The 27,991-nt window shown below is 44.6% G+C and overlaps 1 protein-coding gene across 1 annotated transcript; it reads right to left on the reverse strand.

Moving 5' to 3' along the window:
* Window positions 1-204: 204 nt before the first annotated feature.
* On the reverse strand, window positions 205-26,312 carry FGF9 (fibroblast growth factor 9). Its single transcript, XM_039718733.1, has 3 exons — window positions 25,644-26,312; window positions 19,208-19,311; window positions 205-1,072 (listed from the first exon to the last, which is right to left on the reverse strand). Exons 1-3 carry the CDS (start codon window positions 25,918-25,920, stop codon window positions 827-829), a joined length of 627 nt encoding a protein of 208 aa, XP_039574667.1. The 5' UTR covers window positions 25,921-26,312; the 3' UTR covers window positions 205-826.
* Window positions 26,313-27,991: the final 1,679 nt, after the last annotated feature.

A 27,991-nucleotide genomic window follows, 5' to 3' on the forward strand; every position in this document is an offset into this window, starting at 1 on the left:
TTTATTGTTGGCTTTTTTTTTTTATCCATGCACCTTTATATTTACTTGCATGAATTTACCACAGGTTCATAGTGGCCTTTGCCATTTCAATGCTTACAGAGCCTAAAGCTTCCAAAATGCCTATCTGGCCTGTACATATTTCATTAAAAATAAACTCTATATAATAAATAAATATATAAAATAAATAAAATGTTGCCTTTGGAATTTCTATAAATAAATTTAACTTTTTATTTTTATTTTTTTTACTAAGAGGTCTTTGCTTTAAACTCAGTGGGGTGAGACCCAGAGAGCGATTAACTGAAAAGTCTCTTGTTTAAGTAAGACTGCACCCTCCATGCCTTTGTAAATGCAGCGTACACTTGAGCAGGCCACCAGCCAGAAATCCTGATGAATCGAAGTATGGCAGCTATGCTGATATATGACGAAGTACAACTGATCAAAAATTTAAAAGCGTGTCTATTCCCCAGCATGCATCAGGCCTTCCTCCTCCTCCTCCTCCTCACCCTCCTCCTCCCCTTGGCTCCCCTCTCTCGCGCTCTCACTCCCATTCATCCTCTCCCTTTCTCTCTCTCTCGCACTCACTCTCTCGCGCTCCCTCTCGTACTAAATCAAGCGAGTGGGCATAGGCTCTCCTCCAGGAGGACAAACCTTTAAGTGCAGAACAAAATCAGCATGTTCCATCCAAGCCTCCATCATACATTATGCATGCGACAAAGTTTGGCAACAGTGGAGCTGATGTGATGACACAGCTAATCAATAAGAACCCACCGCATGAAACCTTTATAGTGGTTACTTTTTAAGGGCTCAAGTGAAGGAATTGTCTTTGTCAACTTTGGCTTAAAATATCCTTATATAGTTCTGGTACTTTCTCAGGGTCCACTGGTCTAGGTAAAAAATGTGTAAATTTTTGATGCCGTTTAGTCCTAGTCCCTTCTCTTGGAGTCCCATCTTTATTTAACGCAACGTAGTATCGTCTTCCAGTGTCCACATGTTTATATAGATTTGATGAATATGTGTTATACCAGTTTTCTTCAAATTGCTCTCTGAATACACACTCCTGGGTTAATTTTTCCTGTGGAAAGAAAAGAAAGAGCAGTCAGGAGATAGCCACTAAAATAAGCTACTTGTTAAAGAATCACTGTTTTAATGGCTTGAAACTGGCATAATAAATTGTAGAATAAACTATTTCAATTCTCCCACTTTTAGCTGTGAAGATTTGTATTGCTGGGTGTTTCAGGAGGCAGTAAGAAGGATGGATAATCCTATGTGAAGCAAAAATTACTCTCAAAGCCTCATTGCCCAAATCAATATGGTAACAACAAAGATGAAAGCAGATACTTTTTATTTCTGATACTTCCCAAGCAGCTCACAAGACTTCACTGGACTTCTGTAACAATGGTGAGTGCAGGCATTCAAACAAACAGATATAAATAAAGGAAACTAGAACCAGTTTGCAGGGCTGTTACAAAATTTACAGTCTTAAAATCTCTATGTCTTTTCAACTCATGAAGAACTTGATGCATTTCATTAATTTAAAGACGAGCAATTTGCTACCCTTCATTTGATTTACTATTTGTGTCATGAAGCCACAACCCAACAGGAACATGAACCCTGTGTGCTGAGATGAAGTAGGCAAGGAAAAGCCCTCCAGGTCTGCATTATCAGCGTTTTCCTTGTGTCCCATCCTACTGAGGACAGGACCCACTGAGGATCTCAGCTGCTCATCAGATCCACCTGCCACCACAGAATCCCACTTCTTCCAGTTGACCCACTTCTTCAGTCTGTGTGTTGCCTTCTACATCTTTAACATTGCTTAAATTTGCTTGCAAAAAAATTGCTTAATAAAGTGCTTAAAACACAGACACCTGATAACCAGATTCATTTTAGGAAGGACTCATACAAATTACTGGGAAAAAAGGTGGTGATCATGGGAGAGCTGATGGAAAGCTGGGAAAAATAAGCCTGAAAATAGTCTTTTCACCAGGCAAAAGAAAAAAAAAATAGTGATAATTCAATGTATTTTTCATAACAAGTTCTCATTTCAATCAACTACATCCAGCTTCCAGCTGAGGATCAATTTCAAATTATTACAAAGCTCCATACAATGCATGTGTTTTACAGACATTAAATCTTAAAACATCTCTTTTTGATTGGAACATGAAGATGGGAAAACAGAGACCAAGGCCCAGATGCAGCAAAGTATGTATGGCACCTAAGCCATAAACTTGTGCCTGCACACAACTAAGGAGCCACAGCTCAAGCACCCCTAAGAAACCACCTTCCATGACTTTACCGAGGAGCTTCCCAAGGTCTACCATCACCAAAGGTTCAGCTTCTCAAAGCTGCAGATGCCTTTGGGGCCACCTCGGCTGCTTGAGACTCAGCTCACAACCCTTTCCCAAACCAATGTGCTTCAGCCCAGGTGTTTCACTGCTGCTTTGTGTGGCAAGCACTCTGCTCCCAGGGCAGCCCACCTGGGCTGGGGACAAGCGAGGTCCAAGGAGCCGTATACACCCTACAGAAGCCACCCAGGAACTATCCCATGTGGGGGAAAAAACTCCATGCAAATGGAGAAAGGAAGCCAACACCCCTCTGCACTTGTACAAACTGGGTATTGATCTGCAGAGACAGAGTCCTCCTCAGGCCCTCACAAACACCTAAAGGTTTGAGATTTGGGAGGTTCTTCTAAATTAAATTTGTGGCAACTCCAGTAGGCAAGAAAGGCAGCAAGTAAGCTGCTCCTGATATCCCCTTTAATGGTCACTGGCTACCTCATTACCACCCAGGAAGAAGAAATCCCAGCCAGGACCTGGTTTCACATGTTCAACACCTGAAAATTCACTATGGCAGTAACCATATCCCTTTGTGGATGTGACAGCTTTTTTTAGAGTAATTTCTGACTATGACATTTTTAGTTCAAAGTACTTCAAACAGAGCAATAGTCTACCTGGTTATAGGCAAAAGAAGCACAAATCTGTTCACATTAAATCCTTATCTGTGGGCCATACACTGCAACCTCCTATTGATAATTGCCTCTGTGTCCTTTGCCAGCTTGAAACCGCAGCCGCATTGAGCATCACCAGACCAGCAGCAGCTGCCAGTTACACCCATTGCAGTATTCCCCTTGTACAGCCTCAGAAGTACAAACTATTATAAAAGGTAATCTGCTGCAGAGGAGATTATCCTTAAGTATAGATTTCATTAGTGTTTTATTTTGCATGAGGTTTAAAATCATCTGTGTTTGTCCTAAGGCAGATTCAGATGCTAAGGGTTATTATATACTGGACTTATATAAGTCCATGGGGAAAGAGAAACTAATTCAAATTGTTTTCCTGCTCTCAGAAAGCAATAGGATCACATGACAAGCACTGCAGAAGAACTCCCTGCTAAAAATAGCAGCATTTTAGGAAGATATTTCAGTCCTGTCGTGAATTCATTAATTATTCACTTCATCTGCATTTTTTTTTAGCATCATCATAAATTTCTATCTTTGTAAGAACTACTTCCCCATGCCCTGAAGGAGAAATTTTAAAATAGTCTCCCTTTATCTGGCAGGTTTGATGGATCATGACAATGCTGTGGTACACATAACTAGCAGACCCTGAATCAGGAGGTTTGCATTGTACTGCACTCTGGATGAGTTAAATGGATTTCAAGCTCACAAATTCAATCTTCATTTTACAAGCTTATCCTATTTTAAGTTTCTATTCACTTACAATACAGCTACATCTCTTTTGTCCTTCTTCAAAATTCTCAGAAATTCATATACAAACATGAGGCAAATACTTCAACATGAACATGACAGAGCAATCAGGATGGGGGATCAGATAAGTAGGGACATTAATAATCATCCTTTAAAAGAAATTAAATCATTTCTTTACACAGTCAAACATTTTCCTTCTAGGAGACTTAGAAATTCTGGTTGTGGTCAGACACCATTGGAGTAAATCAGTGTTGATAGACTTTGGATCAGGTCCTGTAAGTAATGTGGGACACTAAAATCCCATAATATCCTTCTTCCCATGCCCTGGGAGAGCCTTACAATGATGTTTCATCTAGTACCAAGAGAGACAGAAATTAACATCCACCAGAATAGTCATTTATACAGAATCACAGAATCCTTTGGGCTGGAAAGGACCTTTAAGATCCCGGAGTCCAACCATTAACCTAACCCTGGTGAGCCCACCCCTAAACGATGCACCACCACAGCCCTACATAGCATTAATACCTTATGCTCTCATTGTAAGTATGCATGTCTTTATTCCAGCCAGGACTGAGCATAACACAGGGGTGAGGCTGGTCCATGCTGCCAACACCCCCTCTTGTCTCACCATCTTAGGAAGGGAAAGTCTGGCTGAAAACCGACTCTCCCAGTATGGAAAGGATATGGTGCTTCCTGATCACATTTCTCCTTCTGGCTATGACTTTTAGAAATCCGTCTCTGCACATTTGAAGAGCAAGATTTAGCCCTACAATACAGCAATTTTTGCATACTTTTATTCCAGCAACTGACTTCTCTATCAATTTTCCAGTGCAAATATTTCCTTGCACCATACTTAAAGTTGCTGGACATCTTTGTCGAAAGCTGACACAAATACCAAACATACCCAACTGGAACAGCTATGGAAAGTAACCTGCATTCCTGTGAAAGGGGAGGCTGCCTGCCTTGCTCAAATCATTTAATTCAGGGCCAAATAAGGAGGTGACCTCAAAATTATATAAATCAGATGTTGCACCACATTCCACATGTTTTCTGTGAGAGCTGTTCATAGAGTATTCAACTACAAAGTGATTGATTTTCATTTTGCTACATTTCCACGCTTCACCTGTTTGGTTTTTTAACCTGTTACTTAACTCAGAATGTTCAAATAATTGAATTGTACAAAGATTCACACATCACAAAGACAAAACCCCAAGAAAAACTGAATTCAGAAAACTGCTAATGGCTGGTCAGTATTAGCAAGCTCAGGACCCTTTTCCCTTTCTACATTCTCCACCCCCTAACAAGAGAAGAAAATAATTATGTTATTCTATTTCCAGGCAGACTGATTAAAAGTCAGATTCCAAATTAATAAAGTGCATGGTTACAGGCATCAAAATGAAAGTTGTGCTAGCTTGTTTTAAAATAGCTATCCATGTGAAGTAGTTAATTTCAAATAAGTAGAAACACATAAAACACATGTATGCTGCCCAGAGAATGGTTTCATGACTCTAAAGAATGTAAGACATCCGTGCAGCTTGGTACTTGAAAGAACAGCATAGGGTCCTATATAAAACACATCAATACTCTTTCTTTTTCTTTCTTTCTTTTTCTTTCTTTCTTTCTTTCTTTCTTTCTTTCTTTCTTTCTTTCTTATAACCCTATGGAGCTAAAACTTCAATTTATTTTGTAAAGTGACAAAAGAAAGCCTCTTCAGACCATCATTCCTAAAATCACAGCAAGTAACTTTCATGCCAAATAAACGACTCTGTTCTATGCCATGTGTAGTTTTCCCTTTTGTAAACTGCTACGCTGATTCAGTAGAGACAAGAAAACACCTAATCTAGAAGTCCAAACAACTACTAGCAAGAAATATATCTGATGTAGTCAACACTTCCTATATACCTGCTGCACTCTAACACCTTGTTAATCCAACCTGTCTTAACAAAAGTCATGTTTATATGTATAATCTCCTGAGTAATTTCATGCAAATCCCTCATTATGGCTACATGGCATTACTAAAAACTGCATATCTAGTGAAGGGAAACAAAGAAAAGCCTCTTGTCCTCTGAAGCAGTTTGCTTTGCTGTTCTGCCTACCAACACACACATTTTACATGCCATTGGCCCTTCCCATGCTGTAATGCAAACAGCCTCTAGAACACACTATGTTCAGCTAATAATTAACACTCATCCAGAGCTGTCATAAATAAAGGTCTAGTTTAGCATTTGCTGTGGCATTTTCTGTACTCTCATGCCAAGCCTGTTAGTTTCTGGCTGGGTGAACCACCTCCAGCCACAATGAGAAGCCAAATACCAGTGTCCAAGCAGAACCACTTTCTTTTCCAAATTAGACCACAGTGTGAGTTAAGCCCTGCACACTGTGTGAGTGTGAGGGTGACTTGGTGAGTGTCACAGAGCTTTCTTTGATGAGTTTCTCCAAGCAGCCTCTTTTCAGAATGCTTTGTTCGATAATTTGACAAAACACGAAAAAAATGGGGAAAAAATAGTCTGCCAAGAGGACTAGCTGACTGGTTTTTTGTGTTTGTGTCAGTAGCTCTCCAAAAGCCTTTTAGACAGACAGAAGGAAAGCCTTCAGGGCCAGAGGAGAGACAAGCATTCAGGCACCAATGCTGCCACTGATACACATTTCATATTCCATAGAATGGAAATATTCCATATTTCCACGTTAAATAAGACGGGGGAAATCAAGCAAGGTGTCCCTGGCAAAACCACAGTTAGGCAACTGCATTCTCCCTCCCTGAGGTCACCTTGTACTCTCATAGAGTACATCCAGTATCCATCTTACTTTCTTCCCCTAAACCTCTTAGTTAATTTGTATAAAGTTTTTATTATACATCAATCCCCACTTACAAAATAATAATCAAGTGTGACTGTTCTGTGCTGCTGCCATGCAGAAGCAATAATGGTGCTTAAAGATCAGCATCTTTCATACAAAAAGCTTGTAAAAATCCCAAGACCCAGCAGAACTTGAACCCCTTGGGATCACGATTGCCAAAAGCCACAGCACCTACATAGATGCAGACACTGTGGTACTTCCGTGCCCTGATGCAGACAACAGAAAAGCAGGGCATCCTGAACAAAGTAAGCAGCCTCCAGTACCAACAGTAAAATCCCAGGACTCTGTCAGTGCAGGAGGGATTTCTGCTTCACCCCTTTGTCCCATTGCTGCTCTTCTCCCACTCCCTTGCTCTCCACACTATCAAGAACCTTCTGGGGAGAGACCAGGCTGGCACAGAGCACTCTGCTACCCCAGGGCTGTTTACAAAGCTCTTCTGACATGAGCTGCAGGAGGATGAGATGCCAATTAGGCCTCCATCCATTTTTGCCACTGCCAGCTCCTCAGCTCTTGGTTTTACTGATATCCTCTCCTTTGAAAGTTCAGGTTTGCAGCATCTGTCAAGCTTTAAGCATGCCCTCCTTGGACATGAAATCATTAAAGGACAAGCAACCCCACTGTGCCTAAGGATAGGAGCCCCATCAACAGCCATGCTTCAAGTTCACAAAGGCTCAGTTTATATCTGCTCAGCCAAGTGCATGAGATGAAAACTCATTTTCACCTAAACACCCAAGAACTGCTCATGATGCTGCTGGAAGTCTTGACAAAACTCCAGGGACATATCTCAGGCTACATAAGCTGTCACAGTGTCTTTTCTCTGGAAGCTGACGAGCTTCCTTCTCCACACCACAACAGAGCAGGACCAGGACAAAGTCGACTCTTAGAAAACAAACAAACAAGCAGGTCTGTTCCCCTCCCTTCCATGCCAGCAGAACCAGGCCCACAGTGTCATTTACTAGTCACACTTCTAACCTCTATTTATTTTTGATTCCTTTGGCACAATAAAGAACTGCAGTCATCAATGTTATCTAAGCATCTAATTCATAATGCTTGGCTGAACCCTTCCAAGAATCAGAAAGCAAGGTGGTATGCAATCTGATACAGGGGCCAGAGCCAATTTTTAAAGAAGATGGGAGAAGGGTTCCCGTCAGCTTAAATGGAACATGGATCAGCTTTGCAATGATAAAAAGGCAACAAATATTTTAAGACATTAAAAGAACCATTTCAGGCACGCTCAGATTTACTGAAAGCTGTAACTTGACCTTCCCCAGCTCCCCACCCCACAAATTCTCTTCTATCAAAAGACAACCTGTATGTCAAAGGAGGGCTGCCACCCTACAGCTACACACAGATTTTAGCCTGAATACCAGTTAAGGTTTTACCCAGACAGAGATTTGTAAATAAAACATGATTTCCTTAAATCCAACTAAGATGGAACAAAGTGTTTTGTCAGTATTTTTTTTGCCTTGTTCTGCGATTCTCTAAGCACAGAACACAGCCTTAAAGGACAAATAGATCCCAGCAGAAAGTGCTGCTTGAGTGAGCTAAACTCATAAGCCAAAAAACATTGTAAAATGAGGGATAAAAAGTACTTAATCTGCATGAGCCTCTACATTCAGTGAGTACCCCACAAAATGGATTTATCCACCATTAAAGAAGCACCTCATCTCTCAGCTACCAGGTGCCATGATAAAAAGAGCAGAATGCTCAGGACCCTTCATGAAACACTTTACCACTGGGATCAAATTATTATTATACACATGTAGTGATATAAATGTACATTATAAAAGTAATCCATGTTTTATTCTTTCAGCAAGATGATTTGGTCAAGGACTGATGAACAAAAGCCTGTCTCTATATTTTGCCATTAATTTTATGCAAAGCTATCAGCTAGGCACTAGCTCAGAGGACAAGGACATTACTGATCATATTGTCATTCTGGACAGGGGTCATCAAATAAACACAGCATCACATTTTGGAAAGATCCTCACTGAAATGCTACATATCCACTGGGGTCTTGAAAACCAACAAGCTTCACAGAGAAATTTTTAAAACTACGTGCTTTGGTGGGCACTACAGTGAAGGATTGGCACACTATGATCTTTACCTAGCAGGGCTCAATTGCTTATTCAGTTTAAATTGTTTAAAAATGAGGCCTTTTGATTTCCCATCTTGTTTGGACAGGAAGGAAGGCCAGCATTTCAAACAGTTGCTGCTGAAGAAAAGATGTCACACTTCCGTTTACAGACAGAAGTGCCCCCTCCCTTGGCAAACACTTCTCACAAACAGCCTCTCCAGGAGTCACTTTTTGGACATTTCCCCCATTCCTTTTCCCAGGGGCAATCTCATCACAAAGTCTTGGATTTAGTTACATAATTTTAGTATCTTGCTTTCTGAGTAGAATAAAGGGTATTTCCTTAATATCCCTCAGAAAATCCACACATCTTTGGTGTTGCTATGCCATGACTTATGTTGTCAGTGATATGGATGACCAAGCCTTTGGGAAACACTGGAGGCTCTGCTCCTTCACAAGACCCCTACTCATCACATGCACACCAGTGGACCTGTCTTTCAATGGTAAAACTTCAGTCATGCAGTTAATTTCAGCTTTGATTAAAGAAGTTGTCATTCTGTCTGAAAAAACCCAAAAGATATATAGTAATAACTTCAACAGAACTAGTGACTGAAGAGCTCAAAGACCAGGTTGTTGGTCTTCCAGGTACCTGCAAACATGGATCTTCCAAAGAAACCAGTTTTTTAAAGTAAAAAAAGAAAAAAAAAACTTGCTATTTTGTTTAAACTTTACAACATTTCTGTATTCTAAAATAAAAATATTTTGCTGAAGTCTTCTCCAATAACTTTCCTGTTCTGAGTTCAGATTATACACTATATGATGTCCTAACAAATGCATCAGCGGGACAAAATCCCCTTTGTCTTGAAAAAGTAAGATTACATGTTAAAAGATTGCCTCTGGATTGCAGATTCTCATAGGCAGGAACCCTCTCTAGATTTAGGTTTTTAAAATAATGAATACAACACAGCTTTTATCTTGATTGGGATCTGCTGACACAACCATAAAACTAATTGGTGGTTTTACAGGAGCAGGTCCAATCCTGATTCCATTGAAGGCAATGGTATTTCAACCATAATAGAATCAAGTCAAAATTTTTCTTGAGTCACAATTGCCTCTATAATTGTGTTAAATTTGAAGAGCAAAATTTATCAGATTAAAGATGCACAGCCTGGGCCAGACCTCAAAAGTATGCAGCATCCACACTAGAATACAAGTTTTACCTCAGCAGCAGCCTGTGGAACACAAATATAAAATTTTATCCTCAAATCATATATCTGCCAGTATAAAAGAAATTAAAAAGAAATAAAGGGTCTTTATAGAAGGGGAAAATATGGATTTGTACTATAACAAGATTTATTTCTTAAGATTTTTGAATGCGACAAAAATGAACCACATTACTGCACATCACCAAATCAGCCTAAGCACGTTCAAACTGCAAAACAAATCTCAACCTAGCCAAAATCCCTAATGAAGTCCCCACAGGGCCGACTTTTTCTACTCTCTCTTTGAAAATGATGAATGGCAAAGTGGGAGAGAGCACCACGTTCACACACCACTGGCTCCTGAATCAGAAACAGAGCGCATCAGATCTTTATCTGATGCACTGAATAATCCCCAAGCACATCTCAGTATGTCACTGCTGCTGATGCTTTTAGCATGTCACTTCAACACACTGTTCTCAGATCAACGAAAGACACTGAACCTTTTCACACCCCTGTGTCATTACACAGCCAGCTCCAGAAAGGCTCAGGGCTGCAGCGATGGGGAGCCACACAACTGCAAACAAAAGAATCTGAAGATGTCTTGCTCTTGCTTGCTGGGTATGATTTGGGTTTGCAATGCAGTTATGCCACTTTAACAACTCCCTGCTGTTGAAAGCGTGGTTCTCAACCCTTCAACCATCCCACACCACACCTGATTCTCCCACTGAGCCCTAGTGCTTGCCCAAACAGGCAGCAAGCCAGTTCAGGAAGCTGAACATTTTCCTGTGGCTTTATATCCCTCAACTGATCTCCTGACAGGTCAGATGAGTGCCAGTGTTGGAGCATGGAAGAAAGCAGAAACATGCAGCACTAGCAGGGAATCAGAACTGCCCTTTCTGGAAGGGGCTTCCTGCAAGGTCACATTGGCTGCCTCCTCAAGCAGCACCTCTAGCCTCCTATTTTCATGAGAACACAAAATTTCAGACCCCTTTAGTTAGGGTAAAGCAAATAATTAAAATTAAGTTTGAGTAGGATCTTACTGTACCAAAGCTTAGCTTTTATATACACACAGACACACGTGTGTGCATATGCATGTGTATACATATATATATGCACAAACATATACACACAATTTATATAGCAGTTACTCATACTTTCTTGTCCCAGGCATGTAGTGAGAATCCAAGATCAACCAAGGCAAGGAGATCACTGAGGGTTTCCTCCCAGAAAAAAAATTATCTTCAGACCTAGTTAGCATTTGAAATTAAGTCCTCTGAGCAAGACCATAGACTTGACACCAGTACCCAAATCTCAAAAGACTTTTTTGTTCCATAGATTCCTTCATACTTTGCTGAGCATGTTGCAGTTTCTGCCTCATTCCCCATGCTGGTGCTTGTAGGGAACACCATTAAACAGTACCCAGCTTTCAGCAAAACTGCCCATCCAAATTCTAAGATTGGTTATCTGCAAGGGTGAAGTAGATGAGGTAAGTCAAGTATATGGACTTTTCTCAGATCTACACCCTCCACAAAGGAAATGTCCACAGTCACAAAACTGTTTCCTACTGTACAGTGCAGAGAAAGCATTTACGTCTCATCTACACCTCCCTTCAAAAATCCCTCTGGACAGCTCAAAAACCAATTTCCTCACAGCCTGAATCTTCCTCATTATGCAGCCTAAGCTTTCTTGTGACCCATTCAAACGAATTCATTCTTGTACTCTATTTCAAGGACTTTTTTTTTCCTCCCTAGTGTTACACCTCAAAGTACTTACACAGAGTAAGAGCATACCCTCTCAGTTTTCATTCTGCAGGCTAAGTAAGTCAAGATCTTTAGAGTCGATCATTTGATAGTCTTTTCATCCCTCTGATCATCACAGCATGCCCTTTCTGTACCTGTTTTGGTTTCAATTAATCTTCTCTAACACAGTGACCAGCTGAATTTTGCATTTAGAGTGGATCCTTCTAGTGTTGTATGGAGTGGCAGGGATAGAGCTCTCCTCATGTGTAAATATTTTAGGCCTCACTTCTGTGAGGTTGCTTCCTGTGCTGAAAACACTTCCCAGCTTTGCAAAAAAATTCAATAACACACCACTACCTTTTTATGACAAGATGTTTAATGTTCCTAATAAAACCAGGGAATAAAATCAGTCCAGGGACCAATCCATAAAAACTCTACTAATAGCTTCACTCCAGTCTAATACCTTTCAGCACTCCCCATTGCTGTCTTCTCTTCAGAGTTTTCACCATCTATCATACAAGTCTTCTAATAAAACTCATTCTACTCACTGTAACAAATACTCTCTTCTGTAGGTCATACCTAACACAGCCCTGAAGATTAACTATTTTCCATTTCTAGAGAAAGATATTCTTACCAAAAATAAAATACTATGCTTGCCTGAAACTATTTATTCTGCTTCAGTAAACTCATCATGCATGTACTTTCTCTACTCTTCCATTTAAAAGGATGTTCCTAATGTGCCAAGCACATCCCAAGGCAGACTGACAGCCCTCCAGCCAAACACAAACCAACAGCCCCACAGGTACACACACACTCCAGGCTGGAAAACACCTGCAAAGGGAAGCAAACGCTCTCTCACCCAGGGCTTCCTCCCACCTTTGTGCTGCACCTTCCAGTGACCTGGAAGGGAACCACTGTGGCTGAAGCCCTTTTGCTTGGCCAGATTTGTTTTCTAGTTTTGTGCTTCAATTCCCCAGGCAGCAAAGAAACACTTGTGCGAGCAAAAGGGAGGGGATGGATGGTTGGAGGGAAAATAACCACTTCTTTCAGCAGCAGTGTTGGCTGGCCCTGCTCCCTTTGTTCATCCCCCAACAGGGAACTCCCCAGACACATGCCACCACCCAAAGGACTTTATCAGAAACAGGGCTAGCCCAATTGGCATCCACATTCAAACTGTGTGGCATTTACACTCTCATCTGAATACACCGTGTAGGTAAAGACTTCTGCTCCCTTTCCAGGTATATAGCTTAAAAACTTTTCACCTTATAAGAGTTTTAGTACATCTTTCAGGGCCCAAATCAGCTTTATTGCATCAATTTCCATTTTATCCCCATGCTTCTACATCTCTAAGACACAATCTTTTCTTCAACCTGCCCTACTCCCATTCTCTGCAGATTGTGCCAAGCACTCACAATCCTCAAATCCTCACAAGCAGTTTCACCCTTGCTGGGATACCACTTCCACAGGATTTCTGCATCTCTGACAAAGTTTCAGGTTTCCTTCACATTCAGAGCCATAACCACCTTTTTGAACTGGGCCTCTTCAGAGTTTGCCCATCAAATTAAGTACAGGCCTGCTTCTTGCAGTCTCCTCCTTAAAGCAGATGTACCCAGGGAGACACGAGTCACTGTCGTCAGTAAAAGACACCATCGGGTTTTTGATCATGGGAGTGCCAGGTTTTCCTGAGCCAAGCTGCTCATGCAGAAAGCCTGACCACTCCTTACAAGCCAGCTGCCATAGGAATTACCCTCTGTCTCTCCATTTATACCATTTACCAGAAGGCAATTTATTTTTGTAAATAATAATAATAATAACACAAGCAGAAGGGTGTTAAACCAGGTGCCACAGCCATTATCCCTCCTGGGATTTGACCACTCTGAGCCTAGAAGTCTCTGCCTTCACTCAAGGAAATTGCTTTTAATTCTCCTTCCAAAAATCGTGCACTGAAACTGTCCTGTTTCCAGGCTCACCTCAACCGTAGTACCTGGACACTGAGAACAGATAATCCAGACTATTATTTTTTTAAAAATCCATCTCAAGCATATAGAATCATTTTAGATCAGAAGTATTTAAAAGGAAAGTGTGATTGTACTGGAGGGTAATTTATTTATTTATCCAGTCCTTAAATACCTGTAGTAATTATATACTTGGTCCAAATGCTGTTAGCAACATGCACTTTCAACCTGCTTTTTTCTTCATGTTGTTTCCGTGCACCTTGACCTACCATTTGAAGGGCTGAACAATTCCCTTCCTTTATTTGTTCGGGAACATAAAAGATATTTTTAGAATGCAGCCAAAGAAATCCTTGCCTACACCAAGCCATTTTCAGTAAACTATGACAAATTGTCCCTTTTTTGTCAGAAAAAATTCTGTTCACCAGTCTTTGCAGCTTCATAGCCCTTCCAGGACTGTGGGGACCCAAACAAAAGCATAAAACACTGCAGGTGCAGCCCTGCTGGGACAATAAAGAGGCATATCGTCACCTCCCTGCACACTTACTGGGAAAACATGTTTCTTCAAGGACAGTACTCTCTCTCTCCCTCTCCTCCTCCACCCTCTCCCCAGTGTTTTAGGAGCAAAAGGCAAGTTTAGTCTCCCAGATCAAGCTTTCAGTTCACTTTTTGAAGGACAGCAATTTATGACCCTGTTAAAAGCGTTCCTACATCTCACCTTGCAGCACACACCCTGTAAGTCTGCAACCCAGAGGTGTGGAACTTCCCTCCCTGGCTCCTGATCTGAGCTCTTCAGCTCTGTCCCAGCTGCTCTGTGAGTAAATGAAGCTCTGTATGCTCCCCTGAGCTCTCCTTCCAAGCACTCTTTTCCCCTTCCTCAACCACTCCTCCATCTCCACTCCTGCCTTCCTCTCCCCACCTGCACAGCTCTCCTGGTAGCTGCTCCAGATCTTGCAACTACCAATATTGCTCCTGAGAACCCAACCTGAGCTGTCTTTTGCCACCTGCCAAGGGCACAAAGAGCAGTGGAGGCACCAGCATTTCATAGACTGGTTTAGGTTGAAAAGTACCTTTAAATCTCATTTAGTCCAACCCCCCTGCAATGCACATATTCAACTACTTCCTCAGAGCCCAGTCCAACCTGGCTTTGAGTTCTTTTATCAATGGGGCATCTACAGTGTCTCTTGGCAACCTGCTCCTGTGCCTCATCACACACACCACCAAAAAATTTTTCTTTATATCAGTCTGAGGAGAGGAATGGGGCAGGTGCGTGTCTGTGGGAGCTCAGTGAGGTGGGCACACCAGCAGTCAGAAACAGCACAGCTCTCCACTGCAGAAAAGCCCAGGACAACCAGGGCATCTGAGGCAAGGGTGTCCCGTGTTCCTGCTCGGAGGTAGCACAGAACTCCCCCAGAGGACAGCCTGCAGTGGGAATGGTGGGCACCCATGGTGTAGGGACACATCACAGCCTGCCACGTGGGTGGCAGTGCTAATATTCCCAAGGGCAGCATGACAATGGGGACAGCTTATAAAAGCATGAAGATTGTGGGACTGATCAGAAAGACCTCCCTCCCTCCATGCATGGCCCTGAGGAACACAGCTAAGACACATTTGCTAACATCCTTGCCAGACATACTGGTAAAAGCTGTTTGGCACTTGGGAAGGAAAAGGTCTTCATGTCTTGTCTTAACCCCCTTTGGGTCCTATCTGTAGTTTGCATTTTTCCTCCTTTCCAGTGACAGGCACAGTAGCTGCTGTGAAACATGATGAGTCATAGCTGCAGGCTGCCAGGGAAAGGCAAGGTAAAGGGAAAGCAGGGACAGATGAGGCAGGAGGGAAAGCTGCTGTCACTAACCAAGCTCCAAGTCATTGTCAGCTACCTACCAATGGTTTCTCTGCAGCACCATGTGCATGTATTTTCAGCTTCCCCTGGCTAAATCCATGGCATGAGGAGGAATTTGAGAATAGCCACATTATGTTACACATCTGCCTGAAAGCAACATGAGAGGCACTGTGCTTTTCCAACCAGAAAATGCAGCAGGAACTGCCCCCTGTGAGAGTAGGGAGGTGGGAAGAGCTTGTCAGGCAGCTAATCTATGAGGAAAGCAGAACTTTGAGAAGGCCAAGAGGAACGTGACTGGATCAAGATATGCTGAAACTGCCTTTACTGTTGTCTTTCACGAAAACTGGCAGCAATGACCCACCCTGGCTGCTCTGCTTTGCCATATGTCCCATTTCCAGTGGCACAACAATTATGCTGAGAAAAAAATCTTCCTGTGTCAAACGTTTCAAATAGAAATATAGAAGGATAGAGGTCTTTTAGGTCACTGATTTGGTTCATGCCTAATGTATTTTTCATGCAGTAATTAGAATATAAATATGAGAGTGTCAGACACAGGGCATGCATTCCAATAGTGCCAAGTACTGAATGCCTCACAAGCTGTGAATCTAAGCACCTACTTAGATCCCCAACGCTGGTTTAGAGCAAGACCAAGTATTTCTTCAACTATTCAGTTGTGTGTGGGTTTCCCATCTTAGGAAACACAGCCACAGTGTCCTTAGTGTACCTGCTCTGTGACAAAGCTGATGCTGTTCACAGCCCTTAGGGAATAAACCAAGACACAGGGATACACCTCACAGCACAGCAACACAGGGACAGCTTACTGGTGCTACAGAACAGTTCAGCTGAAGAGATTGGTCTGCTTAATGCAGAAAAACTGATTAAGTTTTTCACAGTCTAACACACATCAGTCTCAAAACTAATCTCTTTAACCTGATCTTCTACTTTGCCAGAGAGATAATTCTGTACTGGATTGTGCCTTTCTTCTGGTTCAAGCAGCAAATTCATTCCCATCAGTGAACTTCATTTTCAATTAATTGCATTTTTTGACCAAAACCAAAAGCAAAACACTGTCACTTAAAAATGTCCAGCCAATTCTGCACAAAAATCTGCTCTGAGGCCTGCTTATCTCAGTGTTTCTAAGGGAGCTGACAGTTGCTGAAATATAGGCACTAGGATTGCTGGTGTTGACAAGGCTTTAAAGCATCATCACACTGAGTAGCCATTAGAGGTTATATTTCATTGGAAGTAATGTAATTCAATTACCATCACTCTTTAGTATGTCCCATCTCTGGAGGCTGACAATAAGCTGTATCATCCATCAGATTTTAACCTGAACTTTGCATTCTAGCCTCAGAGATTGCCAGTTCTCTATTATGAATGGCTTCATATTTTTAGTGTCATTTCTTAGGGAAAAGAGGTTATCCAATTATACTGTACATCCATTTGCCTGCTTGTGTTTCCTTAGCTTGTCAACCAGCTTCAATTAGGAGGCAAAGGTCTTCAAGAAAATTAAGTTCCTATCAGTTTTTCAACTAATCAGAGGCAGGGTAAAGAAGAGAAATTATTTGCACATCCCACTTGGGAGTGGTGAGCTATGTAACCCCTACAAATTGACAGTCTGGTGAGCATGGACAGCTAACAGTGTCCCTTTCTCCATAAAAGAAACACAAAAGGCTAGGGAATTTGTGCTATTGCAGGGACAGAATGTCAGAGAAACTCGTGCCTTGTACTGCGAGACACAACTCCTTAGGAAAGCAGGCTCCTTTAGAACTGCTGTTCATGGAACAACTATTTTAAAATGCAGTGTGCTTACTAATTTACAAAGAATTTCTAGTGCATATTTCTTCAGCAAAGATTATCTTGACTAATTCATTCTGACAGCCAAACATATTGCAAATACAAAACACAAATTGCATAGGAAAGTGATGTAACACTTTCTTTCCCAAGTCTATGTATTTAAGCTCTATCAATAACCACATTTCCTGTCTCAGAATATCTGAAATGCAGAGTAATTGATTCACTATGTTTATATGTTGAAACAATTACTCTTACTGATGATTATCAACATTACTGATTCATATTATTCATATGTTGTTGTTCTGCCTTTTTGCTGCCTAACTGAACCTGATGTACTCATGTACTTTGCTAGTTCTTTATCACATTCATCAGCTGCACAAGGATTATGACTTATGAGAACTGGCTCCTCACAGGCAACAGGTTTACATCTGTCATTGCATCAATTACTTTTCTCACTCCCTCTCCATCATTCCAAACTTTACCTCCTCCATATTGACATTTATGCTAAATCCCTTTTCTTTGGCCTTTCCCGCTCACTGGCTCTCACCACCTCTGCATCTCCCCTTCTCCCATGTCCACTCATCCTCCACCCCAGCCTTACCCCTCATTTTACCACCTCTTTTTCTGCCTTCCACATACACTGTCATTATCTGTATCTTATGGCTTCCTCACCTATCTTGCTCTTTGTTCAGAAGATAATCCTCTTCATCTCTCTCACACAAATTTCTGCTAGAAAGAGATCAGTGAACCTGGACATCCTTATGGAAACACTTCTGCTGGACTTTCCTGGTTTCTTTTCCTCACATTTCTACATGGATAACATATATAGAAGCTGGACCTCCCTCTTACCCCTTCTGTTTTCACCTGCCCACTCACAACCATCATCTCTTGTTTTCTCGTACTCTCACTGTCACCCCCACCCTTTTCCCCGTTACTGCTACTCCCTGTGACACAGGTGTTTTCAATTACATTCAAACTCCTTCTCTATCACTTTAACTTCTTTTTGAGTGTTTCTCTTCAACATTTACACTACTAATGGACCATTGTAATGTTCTCCTCTGCTTCTAATGAACCCCTATGAATGCAGAGCTTCAGTTCACTTCAGATATTCACTTTTGCCTCAGATATTCTCTTACCCTTCAATCCTGCCATTCTTTCCCTCAAATACAACTGCTTCTCTTGTCCTTGTAAGCTTTGGAGGTTGATATTTTACTGCGAGAAGAGCTTGCCTTCTACCATCTGGGGAATTATCTGCCAAATTTCAGATGAACCTGCCCACGATCTACCCAGGGTATGAAGCTGGTTGTACATCAGATGCCTCCAATAGTCCCAGGTAAGAGCCACGTCATACAGACACATGCAAACACACACACTCTCTCTCTGCTCTGCTGGAAGACAGCCCATGTTGCCAAGAACAGTCACCCATCAGCTGCAGGTAGGCTGGCAAACTCCCACATCTAAAATAAAAGTTTTACTCCTCCCTCACACCCGTTACTCACTCCTGCTGCCATCCCTCAGGGAGCACCAGCAAAACTTTCAGGACAAGACCACCAAGCCTCTTGCTCTCATTCCTATGCTTTTATAACTTCTGTCACACTCTTGTTTCTCATTCTCTCATGCACATATGCCACCCTTTGCCTCCCCCTCTACCTTATTTTGTCAATTCCTAGAAAGCTCTCTGCCTACACACAAAAGGAATCCACTTTGTCTGGATTTAGGTTTCCACTGGCAGGAGACATTTACAAATCTTATAGTACATCCTTTAGTCTTCAGTGACCAGCTCTGGCCATCAGTCTCTATTGTTTGTATCTACATTGCCCTTCATCTGCACTATTACTCATTCCTGATTTTGTCACCTTTTCCCTCTCCCACATTCATTATGTCACCCACAGGGTCTTGTTTTGAATTAGATTGCAATATATTCAGAGCAGAAAGAGTGCTCATACAGCACACACACATAGTGCAGTGGGAGCTTGTAGGAGCTAGCATTTCCCCCACAGAATGTAAGGATCATAGTTGCCCAAGGCCAGCAGGAACTCACCGAGCCATACAGTTCTCCTTTCTCATTCATTCCAAGGTAAAGTCCACTGTCGACTCCTCGGATGCTGACCAAGCCCACTGCTATACTGATAAATTCCAGTATACCTATGAAATGAAGGAAAGAACAAACAATGTATGCATTGTTTCCATTGAAAGATTTTTTTTTCCTAGATATGACTTATCCCTGAGTGTCAAGCAGCTATTTTCAAGGCTTTTTTTCCCATTTTCTGAGTTGTTTGGAAGAAGATGAGGACAAAATTAATATACAATACTTCAAGTACATTGGGTCTTTGTCAGAATGATGCATTGCAGACAGCATTAATGTGTCAAATTAAAAGATTGCTCTCAATCTTTCTCATCACTCCTAAACACATATCTTAAGCTCAGATATTCTGATTTGCACAGCAAGTAATACATTCAGAGAAAAAAAAAGTTTTTAGATTGCCAAAATTAGCATGAATGAGGAACCTATGAAACTTGTCTTGCAAAATAAATTGAAAAAATACATTTTAATCAGAATTGTGAAATAAAGCAATGTTACAGATGGAGCCAAAAGATGTCCTTTGAGACATCAATGAATCAGAAATACAGGGAAATATTTACTCACAGTATGATCTTCCAGAGGCGTGAGAAATGAAAATCCTTAGTATAGTCCAGTGTCACGCATTTCTGTTTAGATAGTAACCATTCTCTCTGGTGTGTTATTATTTACTCAGCTAAAATTCAGACATGAAAACATGCTACACCTAAGTGTAATAGTGTGTACATGATTAAGTTTTCCCATGCAAATAACAGCAACCTTACACCGACATTTGTTCACTTAAAAATAAGAATACTTTGCAGAGAAGCACTGCTTTTGCAAATCTCCAAGGTTCAACATCCATGTGGCACAGTACATCTGTATCAAGTATTGGCTCATCTGGTTCTGAGGGTTTGGGGATTTTCTGGCAGCCTTCCCTGCAAATTGCTTACCTCTTCAATGAGGATGCTACTGGCAAAATTTGGCCTAAGTCTAGGAATCTTGTGTTAAAAAATGGAAATTTCTGCCTATTTGGAGTGCTTATCTAAGACTGTAATGATCTCACAGGAAGTTATCCAGCAACATTCAGAAGCATGCTGCTGTGTTACGCTGCTTTCTGAGTCACAAAATAAGGTGTGTCCTGCACAGAGTAACATTTTCAATATATTATGTGAATTTTCATGTCTAAGCACACTGTATAACTATTTTAAAGCTTATTGAAAATTATATGTACATGAAATAATGAAATAACAGTATAGTGTGTGTTGAGCCTCACGTGGCCAATAAAAAAGCACTTTCGTGGCTTTTTTTAACAATTAATTTGACATCTCCCACAAAATAGTTTTGCATAATCAATAGCAGGCATGAATTCCAGAGATCTAACACAGCACAAGTTGAAGCCAATAGGGAAAATTTATAGCCAAGCTAATGTAAAGATGAAAAGTATTCCCTGTAAGGGATTATTGATCATTGCCTTATATATTATTCAGCGCTACAAACACCACAGTATTATTGTTTTGATAACCCTTTTTTAAGGCCTGGGCATTTTATATTATTCTCTACCTTTGCACAAATTAAAAATACTGGGAGGAAATATTTTGCAACTATGTAATTATTTAAGTAATATATAGTGGCAGCACGCTGTTATAAGTAGTATCTCAGATACAATTGATCCATTGAAACAATTTTAAAATTCCCATTATATCTGGACATGCAATACTTTCAGGTTTCTTTGTACAGCTTTTTCTCTAAAGCTTTTACCAAAATATCATATTACTTGATACATGTTACCAAGCAATTTTAACTGAGTTTAAATCTTACATTAAGTGTGTATTAAACAGTACTATGGCTAAGTTAGTGAGTCTGGCATTTTTCATATCAGTCCAAATGTAGTCTTTAATTGCTGTCATCATTTCAAATATTTGGATGCATGCTGCCTAGTGCCTCAAAGGAACAAAAAAGGCACTGTCATGTCCTATCGTAAGTGCAGAAAATTAATTTAAGGTACTTGGCAAAGAGCATGCACATATTTGAGATCAGAATAGAAACTTCTTCATTTGAAATACTCAAAAGCCTACTCACAGCAAGTTTTTATGTGCCATATTAAGTCCTTCATGAGATTATCTGGGGCCAAGCATCCAGTCTTAGAGAAGCCTTGCCAGTTTAAGGATTGCATTTGTCCCACAGTTCTGTGCATATTTTCACTGTATAGTGTCTATAATACACAGATAGTACTCAGGACCTGAACTAGATATTAAAATAGACAATCCTCTTCAAAATGAGGCTATATCAAACGAAAATCAGGACAACTCCAAACTTTGAAAGCTAGGGCCCTATTTATAGCTAAAAATGTGGAAGGGAAGAGAAGTAGAGAGGAAATAACTCAGTACATGGGGTGCTGAATTTCTTCTCACTGCATTGAACTGGTTTTATTAAGGAAAATGCTCAAAGGCTTCCTTCACAAGGATAGGAAGAAAGTTTCAGGGAAGCTATTTATTTCCTACATGTCCACATCAGCCCTTCACACACCTTCTTCTACATGATCCAACTCAGACCATGCTGAATGGTGCAGGACACCAGCCTGACATAAACGCTGCTGTCCTGCTCTCCTGACACACTCACAGGTGAGAGGAGGTGTGTGGTTCACTAAAGTGAAATTTAAATTTTTATCTGTCTTAGCTCTGGTGAAGAGCATGCCCACAGAAGCATTTTCCTTAGCTTTTAGGCAATGAACACCTCTGTAACTGCACAGTTTCATGTTGTTGCTGGTTTGCCCTTTTCCCATTTTTGTCTCTGGCTACACATACGTTGGCTTTCTTTGTATCGATGGAGTGGAGCGGTTTAGCTTTCCCTTAGCACCGCAACAGACCATCTGTGACAACCAAGACGGTGAGCAAGCATCTCTGCCGGCCACCTCTTTGTACGGCTTCCAGGGGAAGGGGAGCGCAGGGGGAGCGGAGGGGAACCCTCCGGACTGTCCTTTCCCCGGGCTGCCGCGGAGAGCAGCGGGGCGAGGGAAGCGGAGCCCTTCGTGTCTCAGAAGCCGCCGGGATGGGGAGAGGGAAGGAGCCAGTGATGGGGAGAGGGAAGGGGCTTCCCCTGGGCCCCCCTCGCCGTCCGAGGCTGCGGTGCGGGGCTGCGCGGAGACACGCGGGGCTGAGCGCTCCGCCGGGATGCGTCCCGCCTGTCGCAGCTGTCACCACCCCGCCCGCTCCCCCACATGATGCCAATTAAAAGACGGGAGCGCAGACAGACACAGCACCCCCAGGCAGCAGGGCCTGCTTCAGTTTCAGGCTCTCACAGCGCCCTTGCCCGCCCCTCATCCCCTCCCCTCCGCAACGCTCAATAGCGGAGGAGACTGCCGGGCCTGCTCGGCGCCTTTCCCTCCGCCTAAAACCTGGCCCACGATTCCCAGTCCCGGGGGCCAGAGCCCTCCCCGCATGCATCACCTTCCCCCCGCCCCGCCCCGGTCTGCCGGCTCTCCCCAGAGACAGCGCGGGGCGGGGGCAGGCCCGCCCACCCGCATCCAGCGGCGGAGGGGCGGGAGCCGCAGGGACCCCCGTGCGGAGCCGCCCCCGCGCCCTCCCGGCGCTGAGCCCGGGCAGGCAGGGCGGGCCGGGAGGCGGGAGGGCGGGCGGCTGCGCGGCTCCCGCAGATGATGAACGCAGCGGTTCCTTGTAGCAGCAGGTCCCGGGGAGCGGAGGTCACCTGCTGACAAGCTTTTTTTTTTTTCCTTTTCCTGCATGCTCCTATTTTTTTAATGCTGTGCATGCAGTACTTGTGCTGACGCACAGAGACACGCCTCTCCGCTGTTAAAGAGTTCCTGAATTTACAATGACTCCACTGTCTAGCCAATGCCCTACACTAAAGGAGACTGCATCAAAAAAATTTCTTTTGTGACCCGGGAGAGATAAGGCTTTGATCACCTGAGATCACATTACGGGGGGGACCCAGCCGGGTTCTCCCGGGGAGCTTTTCTTTTAGAGATGGACATCTTGCTGCAGGAATTGCGAAATGCCAGGGCTCCCAGAACCGGGCGAGTATAGACACACAATATGGCTCGGTTCATTGTACGCAATAGGCACACATCCAACATAGCATCACAAAAGAATTACTCTTATCTGATGTCTCTCCAGAGGTGTGTGCGGGGAGGGGGATTCCCACGGGGCAGAGCCCAGAGAGGAGTTTACGCGCAGCCCCCGGGGTTTTCTCTTTGTCCTCCTTATTCCTGGAGAAAAACTTCCTCCTGACGCGTACCCCCGCATCCACACACGCGCACGCAGGTTTCCCGCACACGCTCGCAGGAGACCATGTGAGCCCCCTCTCCCCAGGGCAGCTCCGAGTTGGGATGCAGACCTCCCCAGGATCATCAGAAGACTTCAACATCACCAAAACTCAAATAGCACCGGCTATTCTGTGACCTTCCAGCAAACACAACAGCAATGTCACGGCACCGATACAAAAGTACCGAGATCCCCTTCCCTCCTGCAAAGAAGCCGGGAGCCCCTAGGCATGCCACGGGTTAGCCGTGCCCGGTCTTCCCAACCCCGGAGCGAGCAGGGGCATCACCGGGGCGCTGCATGGGGAAAAGAGTTATCACCGAGGCGCGTCCCGGTGCGGGGAAGAGGGATATCAAACCGACAAGGACAAAAAGAAAAAAAAAAAATCTATTTAAAGCCAAGGCGCTGCAAAGGGTGGAAGAACTGCCCCTCGGAATTGTCAGCTTCCTACAACTGCGGCTGGAAAGCCATTTTTAAAAATAGACGCCGCGAATAATGTGGTCACCGCCGCCCCGCGAAGGGAACAGCTGGCGGCCCTCCTCCGGGGGCGGCGGGGCCCCGCGGGCGGCCGGCCCCCCGCCGCCCCGGCCGCGGCGCCTGCCCGTGCCAAGGAAAACGCCTCGCTGCAACACACCCCCACCCCCTCCGCCCGCCTCGTTCCCCTCGCTACGCGTCTGCCTTAAACACTTTCCGCACTTTTTCTCGCCAGGAAGCGTGGATGTTGCGCCCCCGGGAGAGCCGCGACGCTGCCCCCACCCCGCGCCCAGTCCCTGAGACAGCGGGAGGGCGGCGTGGGAGGGAGGGAGGGAGGAAGAGCCTGTGAGCAGCGTGAGAGTGCCAGGGAGCAGCGGATGGAGGGGGATGGAGGGTGAACCTGCGACCATGCGAGAGCCTCAGTCCTCTCCTCCCCCGTCCCTCCCTCTCCGCTTCCCTTATGAGCCCTTTGGAGATCATCTCCTTCAACACCGGCATTATCTAAATAGCCTCACAAAGCCATAAAATGCAGCTTAGATATCGTTCAACATCTGGCATTAAAATACAAAGAGAGAAAAAAAATCAACACAGGACTTTGTTTTTACGACCGAATTTAAGTGTTGTCAGGTTGGTTCACTCACAAGTTAACTCCTTCCAACAACTGGGAGCGTGGCGAGCTAACCTGGCATCTTTTCCGCACCCCTCCTTAAAAATAAAAAAATCCCAAAGTATCAGCTGAGCCAGGCTGTTTTAGTCACTTTCATACATTCGATCTGCCGGGCCTTTAAGAGACCCCTGGCAGCAGAGAGGCTCCAGGCCCACAGGACCGGCGTGTGCATGTGCATGTGTGCGTGTGTGCATGCACAGGCTCTCCGGAGCGGCCGGGGCCAGCAGCCCTCCAGCCCTCGCTGCTGAGTCACAAATAGTGTCCCCTGGAAAGGAAAGCCAGGGAACGCTCTTTTCAAATTCGCTGCCAGCCTGACACGCCACACAGCTCGAGAAAGGCAGGTTTTGGCGCAGGATTGTCGGCTGGCTCCGGACCCCACCTGCGCTCCCTCTTTCCCGGGGCGCCTGTCACCGGCACTGCCGCACGGCTGCGGGTGCGGGCTCGGGCGGGCGGAGAGCCCGGCTGCGGGTCGGCGTGCGCTGCCGCTAAATCCTCGCCGAGCAGCGAACCAGAGAGGGTGTGCAATTCGGGCAGTTACTAGGGCAGGTAATCGGCAGAGAAAACGAAAGAAAAGCCCTCGTCAATTTGCGTATAGGACGAGAGCCACTCCCTCCAGGAAACTCGGTGAATTTTAAATTGTGGTGGTTAATGATTAAAAACCCTTTAAACTCGTGAAATCAAATCATTCAGCAGAAACGTCCCGAGCAAAAATTCCACCACCACCACCACCACCTCCCAGTACGCGTCTGCTCTTAAGCAGAACTTGGGGCTACACAAACATCGCTACCGAGCACCCGGCAAGGGCTCCTGCTCCGCCGCGGTGGTGCCGCTCGTGTACATCTGCACCCCCGGACACATTCATTTTTCCCCTCGGAGGATCAGCCATCAACACAAACCCCCCTTCCCGCCCGCCTCGCACCCCCCACCGTCCCCCCGCCCGCAGTTCTGCCCCATTATTTCATCACATGACCACTAAAGGGTTAAGGAAAATACCTACCAAATCTGCTGTGGTCTTGCCTGGTTCCCTGGATAGTACCATTGGGGAAGATTTCTAAATGAAATCCAGTCCTGCAGTATAGCTGCCTCCGCCTGAGGATCCCCTTTAAATGGTCCAAGTCCGTGACCGCAGGCCCCCTGGGTAGCCCACCTGCCTCAGACTGACCCAGGTGGTCACTTAACAAAACCGGACTATCCACCGGCAAAACGGGCACATTCCCAAAGGGTACTGCATCCTGCACACCGAAATAGTTCCCAACTTCACCTAAGGGAGCCATCAGAAGATTCTGCTTTTAGAGAATGAGAATAAACAATAATGATGGTGCCAAACCCAGGAGATATAAGATTAGGTATATTCCACTCCTCTCCCCTCCCTAGCGCAGTTACAGAGAAAATGTTCTTTCTTCAATCCATTAAATGCATAAATAAAAGTAATATTCTGTTTTGACTGGTACAGGTTCAAGGTCAAACCAGTTAGTCTAAGAAACCACCACTTTATACTCACACACTGACATATTTATAAACATATAGATGTGTATATCTATATAAATGCATATATCCCCAGCTCTTAGCAAGCAATACGGTCTTCAGCCCATCCAACTGTAATAGAGAAAAAAATCCGTAGTTTCTCCATTTGGTTTAAGATAAGAATGACCATAGCAACTTAAATACCTAGGCGTTATAGGGATTTTTTTTTTAAGATGCACAGGCTACGTCAGGATTTATGGATTCTGACTCCAGAAAGGCATGCGCTGTTTTTACTCTATAACAGACTGCATACATCAGCATGAATCCTGCAAAGGGGGAGGGGGGAAATCTCACGTTGTTGGCTGAGATAAATCCAAAAAGAAAAAAAAATGGAAAAAAGAAAAAGGAAAAAAAAAACTTTTGACGTCCAAATCTATTATCCAGAATTCTCAGGAGGCTCAGCAGATGTCCACTGGTTTAGGATTATTGACGATCCACAAGCAAAGCAGCAACATACAAGTGCTTGTGTCTTTCTTGGCTGGCTCGAAACAGGTGTTGCTTCTGCAGGGCTCCCTGTGAAATGTTGTACTCCAGCACTGAGCTGCAGCTCTTGACTGTGGATCTCCATCCAGCACGCAGAGTGGCGCAGGAAGAGGCATTGGGCTGGGTTTAAGGTAGTCCTGATTGCTGCTGGAAGGATTCTCCGCGGTCCTAGCGCTCAGCCCTACCTGCTGCAATACCGAGCCGCTTCCAGCGCTCGGCACGGCGCGGAGCGGCTCTTGCTGCTCTGCGGCAGCGCGGCGCTCGCCGGCAAATAAATAAATAAGTGGGCGAAACTTTGGGGGAGGAATAAAGCGACGCGATGCTAAATATACCGCGCCCGCCCGCTGCGGGAAGCGGGCTCCTCGGGAGATGCCCGCATAGCCCGAGTCCCCGCTGACATTGGCGGGGGGAGCGGGGCGGGCAGCGCCCTGCCCGCCCAGCCCGAGCTCGGCCCGGGGCCCGGCCCCGCCGCAGGGGAGGCGGAGGCGAGCCCGCCCCGCACCGCTCCGCAGCCCTGCCCGCTCTGCCGCAGGTAACCGGGCTGCCGCTGTCCCAGGCGGGGTTCAAACTCAGCTCCGGCGGGCAAACCGGCGGGGCGCGGGAAGTTCGGGAGCTGGGGCGGGTGGTGGGGCTCGGTATTGCCCACGCCGCAGTTTTTGCCTTCTCCACTCTGGTCCTCCACCCCGGCAGTCCGCAGCCCTCCCGCTCTGCCCCTGCGCTGCCGGGGGCAGTTTCGGGGATGCCGCTGCCGGTGCGGGCAGAGCCGGGGCCCTGCCTCCGCCCGGGACGCCCCGCGGGCCACCCGTGGCTCTTAGCTCGGCCCCGGTTTGTGAGAGCGCGGTGGAGGGAAGGGAGAAGCGAGTAGGAGGTGGTATGGGGGGAGATAGGGGTGCAGTGCGAAATACGTGTTCTCTTTGCCCCCAACCCCTCCCCCGCCGCCCAAAATGAAGTTATTTAAAACTGTTGGGAGAGACTCGGCGAGTGGAGAGAGGGTTTCTGTTTCTTCTTATGATGCCCAGAATTGGTGTTATTGTGGCTTTGCCCTCCAAACAGAGCTGTGTGAATCAGCAAAGGGCCAGAAGGTCTCCTGCATTTGCAAAAGTGTTCTTGAACAGTGCTCAAGGACTGGGCACGATGCGGAGCCTTGCACGAGGGAGAAGGCAAGCTGGCAGCCCCTTGAATTGAGCGCAAAACCTAAAGACAGGCTCATTTGGCAATGGTGGGGGGAGAGAGAGAGGCAGGGAGAAAAGGAGGAGAAATATAATATCTTGGGGGCCAGGAAAAGAGATTGCATGGTGTGAATGATGATGTGCACCACTGAGGTAGCGGGGTCTGGGA

Source organism: Passer montanus, unplaced genomic scaffold (genome assembly GCF_014805655.1).
Source record: "Passer montanus isolate IOZ18808 unplaced genomic scaffold, ASM1480565v1 scaffold4, whole genome shotgun sequence".
Classification (NCBI taxonomy): Eukaryota; Metazoa; Chordata; class Aves; order Passeriformes; family Passeridae; genus Passer; species Passer montanus.

Bases quoted from the DNA above. Each gene is read 5' to 3' on its own strand.
- FGF9 (XM_039718733.1), bottom strand. From the start codon at position 25,920: ATGGCTCCCTTAGGTGAAGTTGGGAACTATTTCGGTGTGCAGGATGCA. The intron at 19,312-25,643 runs GTAGGTATTTTC...TTCATTTCATAG, and splicing joins GCAAGACCACAGCAGATTTG to GTATACTGGAATTTATCAGT. The intron at 1,073-19,207 runs GTGAGTTCCTGC...TTCTTTCCACAG, and splicing joins AAGGAGAACTGTATGGCTCG to GAAAAATTAACCCAGGAGTG.